Here is a 10,204-nt window from a genome sequence, read left to right as displayed (position 1 = left end):
TATGTGTGTGGGGGGGCTTATAACGGGGGGGTGTATTATTTTTTGTGTGCGGGGGAATTTTATTATTATATTTGTGCTGGGGGAGGGGGGGGATAGAGTAGCGTTCAGAAGTGTATTATTGTGTTTTAAGCTGCCCATACACCTTACAACCATCGCACGACTTTCGTTATGTGATGGTATCTCATACAATCTGCCCATCTTGGACAGGCAGATCGTACTTGCGATCATCGCAAGCCCTTCCGATGATTGCAGTGCTGAGCAGGCAGTGTGCGCTTGCGTACACCGGCCCGTCCACCACTCGTCTTCTGACGACACCACCTACCTGCCAAAAATCGTACGATTTTTGATTTTTCCAGCGTGCTTGGAAGACGAAATTCATACGACCTTACAGTAGAAGCGGTCGCACACTGCCCATACACATGCCGGTTATCGTACGATCGCAGGATCACCCCGCGATTATGGTACGATAATCGGCAGGTGTATGGGCTCCTTTAGTGTATGTATATATTAGGCCCCATTCACACCTACAGTATATTTCAGGTGTGATTAGAGATTCCTGTGTCAGGAACTTGCGTTTTCCTGCAGCAGGAATCGCTAATCTGTCGTTTATAAGCGGCAACTATCATAAGATAAGAATTATCATAAGATTATTTAAGAGGGTGTGTTTAGGGGCGGAGTTAAGGCCGGGTAAGGGTTAGGTGGGGCAACTGGTGGCTAGTAACTCTTAAGGCCTGGCTAGTAGCTCAGGACTTGACATTTTGAGCCCTGTATGTATGTATGTATATATATATGTATATATAACGGAAAATTGTATACTTGCCTATCGGTAATTTTCCTTTCCTGGCTCCAATCCATGGCAGCATACAATGGGTATGGCTCCGCCCCCAGCCCAATCACAGGACCAGTTATACTATAAATTAAAGCCGCCTCCCAAGGCTACCATTCTCGTAACAAGTACTCAATGCGAAAGCCATGGAAGGGTCCTGTATGCTGCCATGGATTGGAGCCAGGAAAGGAAAATTACCGATAGGTAAGTATACAATTTGCCGTTTTCCTGACACCAATCCATGGCAGCATACAATGGGATATAGCGATTATATCATTTCATGCGACGACACCGAAGAAATTACACTTTGCTACAATGTAAAGTAGTGAGTGTGTATATTTTCTGTCTCCTCAAAATTTTCTGTCCCCTCAAAATAACTCAACACACAGCCATTAATGTCTAAATCGCTGGTAACAAAAGTGAGTACACTACTAAGTGAAAATGTCCTAATTGGGCCCAATTAGCCATTTTCCCTCCCCGGTTAGTGTTACAAGGTCTCAGGTGTGAATGGGGAGCAGGTGTGTTAAATTTGGGGTTATCGTGACAAAAATGTGAGGGGTGTGCTCACTTCTGTGCAGGAGCTGAATACAGATCTCGCCAGAGCCATCTACAGATCTCGCCAGGGCTGCGTCACCAGGCTGCGTCCAGATGTCACCAGGCTGCGTTCAGATGTCTCCAGGGCTGCCAATGAGTCTCTCCAGGGCTGTATGCAGATGTTACCAAGGCTGCCTGAGGCGGGAGGCGGAGGTGGAGATGTGGGACATTGCAGGCAGTGTCAAAGACAGCTAGTGCCAGGTTCCCGGAAGGCTGCCTCAGGCCCCCGCAAGCACGGGACCTCGGCAGCCGACCCGATTAAAATATTTAAAGGGCCCGTATCGTCCTTTAGTAAATGCCCTGTATCGGTCCCGATACTGATACTAGTATCAGTATCGGGACATCCCTACTTATAACCTTTTACAATGAAGACTTCAGAAAAACTCTATAATTGCAGGGGAGTCTAGTCACATGACTTTGACAATGCAAGAGACGTTTCTTTCCCAACTTTTTTTTTTAAGGCAACAGTATGGCAATAGTAAGGATGCTTTTAAATTGATCACAAACCTGATAGACCAACTGGTAAAGTATAGTCAAACCCATATATGTGAGGCGCTCATAGACATGCCCTGTCATCCATTAGTTGTGATATTTTGGAATATCATTATTTTATATTATCATCATCCTATATTATTGTAATAAAACTGGACAGTGGTGGGCACAGAATGGGCCCACTAGAGATTCCTAGTGCCACTACGTATAGTTGCCTCGACTTATAGCCTTAGTATTTTTGTCTTCAACCAATTTGTTTTTAGTTTTTGATTGAGCATGATTACAGTCTGTGTATTCAATATGTTGCTGACTGTTTCCCCATTCTAGATTTGCTCTCACCTCCTGTCTTGGAACAATCAGGGTACTGCTGTAATCTGAATTTATTGTTTAATCCCTGGAGTTCATTCTTTGTAGAATCCTATGGAGATTGTCCTTCAGATAAGGGAAACAAAAGGTTTAGGTTGCAGCAATACCTTGGTTATCAGGACAGGATGCGCTGGGAAATTTACTCAGTGGGGACAAAGACCACAATGCAAATCTGACAGAGGATCTAACCCTTCTCTAGTTTATCCAACACGAGTCATATCTGGTGTTCCTCTTTATTGCTATTCCAAGTATATGGACATTAAGGACATGGAGGAGTGCTTCGCTCACTGAATCTGTGCGTAGCAAGTTCCTAATAATTTCCAACACGGTGTCTTGTGTGGTTGAGCGTGTGTAGCTGGACTCGTTAAATGAAATAAACACCACCGTGACATGCTTAATAATCCTTCCATTCCAAAGAATGTTTTAGTGTTTAGTCTCATGTGGATTTTGTAGGTCCTTCTAAGGTTTGGTTTTAATGATGTCTTTTTCTGCATGGACTGAGCTGTACGGGTCTGCAGAAACACCTGTGTATTACGTAATCCTTTTCAAATTACTCCATGCTCCTTATAAGGTTTCTGTGAGATATTTACCAAAGATATAAGTGCTTTCAAGGTGTATTTGCAGCTCTAGTTAACTGTCCTTTTCAAAAGTCTTCACAGGTCAAAGTTGGCTATCAGGTACTTTGCTAACATCAAGATGAACATGTCTCACACTGCTCTTACAACACGATCTCTAAAATTAATTTTGCTGCGTACTGTAAAATGAAATATTGACTTTTCTTTTCCAAAGGTTTGTTAACACAAGGTATTCATTACGGATTATGTGAGATTGGGCTGGAACAGCCGTGTTAACAAGTATGGGACAGGCAGGATCTTGTGAGCAGATTGAAATTTATTTTTTTCAACCTTCTCTCTAACATGTCATTGTTTATTCAGCTGGTCTGTGTTCCTGCCACTCTGAGCTGGTGCTCTCGCTGGCTGACTGCAGGCCAAGCATGGTGAAAACAGTTCCCAGACCTTCGGGACACTTTGTGTATGTTAAACAGTGTTATTCCAGCAGATGTCTTCCAGAACATAGTGAAATTCACTCACACCTTGCAGACATGGTTTATTCTCTTTGTAGGGACAAAGACAATGCTACAGCATTCATAGAAACAGCATAAACCCAGAAGACTAGATACCTTTTAAAATTGTGTTTCAGGTATGACACCTTTGTAAAGGCTAATGAAAACCGATACAAATCCATACTTCTTTTTCTGTTGTGACACCAACTAAGACTCAAAACAAATGTCTCCTACAGATGTTCATCTACCATTTAAAGATGTAAATCCTAACTGAATGACTCCAATTAGTTTCAGTCAGTGCTTGCTTAAAAACAATAAGGAAATAATCATTACTTGCTGCAAGCTTGAGTGCTGCTGCCAGAGTCATCCACCTCACCAACTGCTCATTGTCTAAAACCCCTCTTTTCTAATCCCTCCACTGGCTTCCAATTACCCAAAAAATACAATTCAAAATATTAGCAACCAGCTACAAAGAAAAATACAACTCTGCCCCCTGTTACATCTCCGACCACTTCTTAAAATATCACCCTAACCATCCTCTCCTCCTAAGACCTCCAGCTCTCTAGCTCCCTCATCAACTCCTCCCATGCTGGCCTCCTGCACTTCAGAGTCTCTCCCATCCTATGGAACTCCGTACCCTGGACTCTCTGGCTCCTACTCCGTCTTCCTTAGGTAATCCCTGAAAACACATCTTTTGAGAGAAACCTATCCCACCGCTACCTAACAACTGAACTATTACTTTTTCAAACAATTCTTCCTCACACAGCAACCACATTTTGTATTACTTGGCCCTCCCTCGATTGTAAGCTCTCATCGGCAGGGCCCTTTTAATCATTTTGTCTTGAATTATATTGTAACTGTACTGTCTTCCTTTATATTGTAAAGCGATGTGCAAGCTGTTGGTGCTATATAAATACTATATAAAGATAATAAAAATGAAAGAGTAGATGTTTACACAATAGTAACTTAGTATCCACTCACATTCACTGTGGAAATAATGTGTGGGTTGCAATCTTCTCCAGTTAATGGGATAACAGATCCTTCTTGACTTGAATCAACAGCTAAAAATAATCAAACCCAAGTTTTCCTTGGTTTTGAATAAAGCTCTCTGCAGTTCCCAGAGAGGGGGATTGCACAGACCAAAATTGTGTAACAAGAGGCTGCAGTCCTACCTGCTTTTACCGTGAATAACATGTTGAATTTGACTAAAGCAGTAAGGGCCACATCACACTGGCGATTTTGTATCATTGATTATTCGCAGCCACAAATCTCTAATACCAGCAGTTAATAGCTATTTGTAGATAGCAATGTAATCACTATAGCCACTTGTGATTTGTCGCTAACAAGCCGTTTTTCACAGTTACAGGTCAAAGTCAGGCCATATCATTACATTAGTGTTTGCTGCTACAAATCGCTCACCTTTATGCAAATACATCTTTAGAAATGTTTAGTATTCACAATCTATAAACAGATACTTATAGAGAATTACTGGCTTTTTATTCTTTGCATGCCTTATTTTTATTTTCCTCCCCACTCTTCTCACAGAGGCCATTTTTACTAAGGGCAGATTAATCCAGGCACGTTTACTTCTTGGAACTATGGCACATGTGACTTGGACATGTGACCATGCTCATCATCTCAGGGGAGGAAAATGCCTTTCCCTGAGATCTCATGAGTTTACAGATGAGATTTCCCAGCAATGCCCTGCTGATGTAACCTTCCCAGGAATAAACTCTTGGGTATGATTACATAATTTGTGCCAAAGAGAACCAGGAAGTAGAAAAAAATAAATTGTAAGTAAAATTAAAATGTTTGTTTAATTAATGTAAGATGAGTTCATATCAGCATGCAGAGCTGCATGCTGAGGTGATTTTTAGTGAATCACTAAGGAGCATATTTATAAGGCAGTAAGTGTGACATTCACCAACATTAACTGCAGGTGAATTATTCCCTGTAATCAAAAACACATGCACCACTAATATTCACACATTGAATGCTTGGTAAATGTCATATTTCCTGCTGCCTTTTTCTGCATGCAATATATCACGCTTGCAGTGATGCAGCTCTGCCCTGGTTCAAGATGGCTGCCAGAGCTTATGAGAAATAATGAAAACATTCCCTGTAATTCATAAACAGTGTCTACAGAGCTCTTTAGAATTCTGTGGAAACAGTTACATGAATTTGACGTGAGTAACACTATTTGAGGTGTGGAGACGCAGTAAGGCCGCAGTCACTGTCCTCAGTCGAGCTCACCACCTCCCATGGCCACTGCTCCTGTCTCACAGAGTTGTGGTCTTTCAAGTGACTTACTTGCTGGTTATACTGCCTTGTTTCTTCCCAAGCCCTTTTGCATGCGAGCCATGGTTTATATATCTTTTGCTGACTGTATGACCTTGTAATTTACACTGTACACCAACATACCTGGATGCAAAGTGTTTGCATGGCTTGGCCCTCTGTGCTTAAATATGGCATGAACCACTTGTTTTTTTAATATTCAATTGTGATCATATTTAGTGGACTGGAGATTTGGGCCTGTTTCAACATTACCTGACACTTTACATTGTCTGTAAAATTTTATAACAGTTTTCTTTATTTAATTTCTAATTGGAAGGGCCTAGAGGCTGATATACAAAAACTGGAAGAAAAGAGTCAAACTGTGGTATAGAAGTGATCTGTGGTACTTCTCTTTCTTCCTTTTCCACTGGAGCTAATCAACATACCGTGGATGTGCTGCCATATCTTTAGTTCCCAATCATGTGGAGGTTGTAGGTGGCCACTCTAGCAGCTTGTTCAAAGTTCAATTCCAACCAAAAGTCTTGAAAAGATTGGGGAAGGGTTAGAATGTTTTCCAGGTTTTACTGCTGTCAATGGGCCCCCTAGAAATCTTTATTTCCCTCTGACTGATGACAGGGGTCAAAGGGAAAGAATGATTTTAGAACCTGTTAGGTTTTTCTTGATAACCCCCCCCCCCCCTCTCTTTTGTCCTGGTGTCACTAGGTTTAACACTAAGGGCCCACTCACACATGTGCATAGAAGCAATGCACACTAAACACATACTGTGCAGTAGAGTGCAATGCAATGCGTTTCTTTTCCCCATTGTGGTACATTGGCAGCCAATTCATAAACGCACATCTCAACAGATTGCTTGTGAGTGAATACAAACCAAACCAAACAGTGGTTCAAACACTACCCCACTGTGTCTAAAACTTTAAAACCAATCTTTTTCCTGGAGTCGGGCTTTAAAGTGACTGCCAACACTGGTTATACCTTGCAAGCAGGAGCTGAAAGGTGCTCCAAAGATTTTAAAGGTGCCCATACACCTCACGACCATCGCAAGACTTTTGTCTTGCGATGGTCGTATGCTTATTGAAAGTTCGTACGATCTGCCCACCTTGGACGGGCAGATCGTACTTGCAATCTTCGAAAGCGGGGTGGGCTTCCGATGGCCGCAATGCAGAACGGGCAGTGTGCGCGTGCGCACACCGGCCCGTTCTACAGCTATCGGACGAGCAGGCTAGAAACTTGCCGACAATCGTACGATTCTCGGCGGGTTTTCGAGCATGTTGGTTCGACAAAAGACGTGCATGTTGGTTCGACAAAAGACGTGCGACCGTACAGTAGAAACGGTCGCACGTCTTCGTTTACACTGCTCGATTCTCGTACGATCGCGGGATTTCGCCCGATTCTCGTACGAGAATCGAGCAGTGTATGGGCACCTTTAGAATGGTGCTGGTGACCGCTTTGCAAAAGCTTGTAAAAGTTCACTCTAATCTTCAGACTGGAAACAAGCTTACAAGCTGCAGTCTTTGTAAACAAGGCCTTACCCACGAGTAGTTGTTGTAATCATTCATTAGATTATGCACACATGGTCCCATAATAAAATAGTTCTCAAGCCTCAGGTGCACATTTTCTGAATCATGTTGTCACACCAGAATATATGATATTGCTGTTTTCTAGTTTCATTTAGTAGAACTAGGTAATACGCACATTTAGATAGATCTGACAAGTTTAATTATGACCTGTAATGATATTTGCCTAACTACGTGTTTACATTTTTTAAAGAATGAGCATATTGCGGCATACATGGAAATGTGTTGACTTGGCAGCTTAACACGGGCGTAGAGCCGTTTAAGACTGTTAATACTAACAATACTCAAGCCTTGACTACAAATTAGAAAGACTTACTGAAAATGTGGGTTTACATGTCTCACCTCTCCCTGCTCCCGCTGGAAACGCTTAGATCTCCTGAAAGGCAAATATGATTTGGAGGAGCCGTACATAGATAAATGCTCCGCGATGTGATATTTGGCAGGTGCATACATACAGTGAATGGAAAGTAAGTTGCCCAAAGTAATGGAGATGTGACATTAGCTGCTGCCTTCATTTGAAAGTGAGAACTTACAGGAAAATCTTCTTTTTTTTTTTTTTAGATTACTCCGCTCGTAAATAAGTCAGTAGATGCTGGACAGATTTTTCTTCACACGCATTATAATGGAATCGCATATTTTTATTCATGTCTTATAAAGCACATACCTTGCTACACAAAAAGATTGCACCACTCAAGAGTGCCAGCAAAATGGGGTGCATACCTATTATATAACTAAAACTGAGAAAAACACACCAAAAAAACAAATTGCTGCACAACAAGCATCTAAGTGTATTTACAAAATGATAAAAGTGCAATCAAATAACCCTAACCCATAAAATCACTTAAAAAAATTAATCCCATGTGTACATTATAATTCCCAAAATGTTATCTGTATTTGGAGAGTGCAATGCCTCTACACACATGCACCAAACAAACATTTTTCACTGGTGGCTATAAAAGACCCAGGTGTTAATGATAAATACAGCATACATTGTAGTGGACAACATACTAACTCAAAAGTAAGATAATGTATGATTGGCTACACAGGAGATAGTGCAAAGTGTACCACCTAAAAGACAGTAGAGAGCATACACAGCTAGCATAATCGTGTAAATTCAACTAAAAGAGAGGCATGAGGAACAATTACCCACTTGTAGAAGATAGGTATTCCAAAAACAGGAGGGGAGAGTTGTTGTTACAGTGAGTTTTACACTAGCTGCTAGTGAGTCAACTTTGCCCATTCACTTTTTCATCTCCACAAAACTCCAACAATAAGATTTCCACACCCATTTCCCAGTTTTGTCCATCTCTCAGTTGTTTTTTACTTTGCAGATAATGCAGCAGTAGATGTAAAACTGCCTGGTGGAGATTTAAAAAAAATCATCATAGTCCATTAAAAAGGTGTTTGTGCAGGGAATTTAAATCCAGAAACGGCAAGTCATATTTCTAGTTGTATACTGTATAATCTCTCTATGAAGTGTTTTTAATTTAATCCACCACTGCTGTGTCTGTGTTTCATCAGCAGCTACTTGATAAACAATAAGACCATCATCCCTTTGTTCTGTGCATAACATGGCAACCTTTAGTCCAAACACCATAGGCCCTTAGAAAGTGCCTAAAGAAATAGTTGTCCTTCTTACAGCAGACAGCTTTGTACATTCAGTCTCCCAGACTGTCCTAGAAAAACCAACAAGAATCTTCATACCATAGGCAGCGAGAAAGGCCCATCATATCGGAATGGATGTATTTCCATTACAGTGTTATGTTGCCAGTTTTCATCAGCAGGTGAGGCTGCTAGTGAAATATGTACCTGTTCATTGTGTCAGGAAAACCAGGCACCTGTGGGATACAGTGACTTCTCTCTTGAAAGATTTAGGGAAATCTATTTATAGAACAATTCCAAGAGATAAACAAAGCATTGGAAATTTGATGTCATCATTTCATGCAGTTATAATTTTTTTAGAAGCCAAAGGCCCTTCATTTTTAAAGCCCAACTCCAGACAAAATGTTTTGTTTTGTTTTTTTTTGTTTCAAAGAATGGTTACAGCTTTTAAATGCAGTGTCTAGGGTGTAGATATTTTCCTTATTTATGTTCTATCTGACACCTGTCAAAAAGACAATAGTGGTGAGATATTCCTTCATTTACTGAACTTTGTGTTCAGAGAAATCTCCTACATGGGGACACAGAGCAATAAAAAGCAGTTTTAGGTTCTAATCATTCCCCACTCTATTGAAAACCAAATACAAGCCCTGTACAAAAGGTAGGTGTTTAAGATTTAACCTTTTCTCTTTTGATAACTAATATCTTATTATTGTTCCTGTTGTTTCAGATGCAGTATCTGGATTCACAAAATGGTGAAGATCTGCTGTTAACTGGTGAAGTAACTTGGCGCCCTCTTGTGGAAAATGATCCTCAAAGTATCTTGAAGCCATCTTCTCCAACATACAATGATGAGGGACTCTAGGATTCTGTGACCCTGTATGCCACATTATGATAGGAATTTAGTGGTGTGCTTAGCTCCAGGAGCCCTCAAAGGAGTATTTTTTTGTTTGTGAGATGAAACAAAAGCAGAAGAAACTAGTTTTTCTTATGTTCTGAGTGGATTAGTTTATATATAAATATTCATACATTTCAGGGAATAGACCATTGACTCTACTCTGCTGGTACTAGGCTACCCAATATTCTCAAGTTCTATGCAATGTCTGGTTTGGTAATACAGTGGCCATATTATTTTCGTCTTGGTCCTGCTCATTAGAACACTTCAGAGATTATTTATAAAAACTGGAGCAAAAGGTTTAATCTCTTAATAGAAGCAAGACATCTGGTTGCTTAAGACAAGTTCTTTTTCTGCAGGTTTCCTTTCTCCAGTTTTCATAAAGTTACTCTAGAAGTTATAATTTCTGTTCCACCTACCCCCACCTAATAATACTTATAGACACTGCTAGGCAATGATCATGTTACATTTGAGGATATTTGACAGGTACAGTTATTTTA

At 40.7% G+C, this 10,204-nt stretch overlaps 1 protein-coding gene across 1 annotated transcript in view; it reads left to right on the top strand.

The window, feature by feature from the left end:
* LOC108797085 (ubiquinol-cytochrome-c reductase complex assembly factor 1-like) overlaps positions 1 to 9,808 on the top strand; it is a 45,545-nt gene extending 35,737 nt beyond the window's left edge. Inside the window, exon 4 of the mRNA XM_018568651.1 lies at positions 9,540 to 9,808. Within this exon, the coding sequence (XP_018424153.1) occupies positions 9,540 to 9,674 (135 nt within the window). The 3' untranslated portion in view covers positions 9,675 to 9,808. The remainder of the gene's footprint in view (positions 1 to 9,539) is intronic.
* The last annotated feature ends 396 nt before the right edge of the window (positions 9,809 to 10,204 follow it).

The sequence above is a fragment of the Nanorana parkeri genome, unplaced genomic scaffold, assembly GCF_000935625.1.
Source record: "Nanorana parkeri isolate BGI_ZX_2015 unplaced genomic scaffold, ASM93562v1 scaffold1224, whole genome shotgun sequence".
Lineage (NCBI taxonomy): Eukaryota > Metazoa > Chordata > Amphibia > Anura > Dicroglossidae > Nanorana > Nanorana parkeri.
The sequence above is the reverse complement of the archived record's forward strand: the minus strand, read 5'-3'. Positions and strand labels throughout refer to the sequence as shown.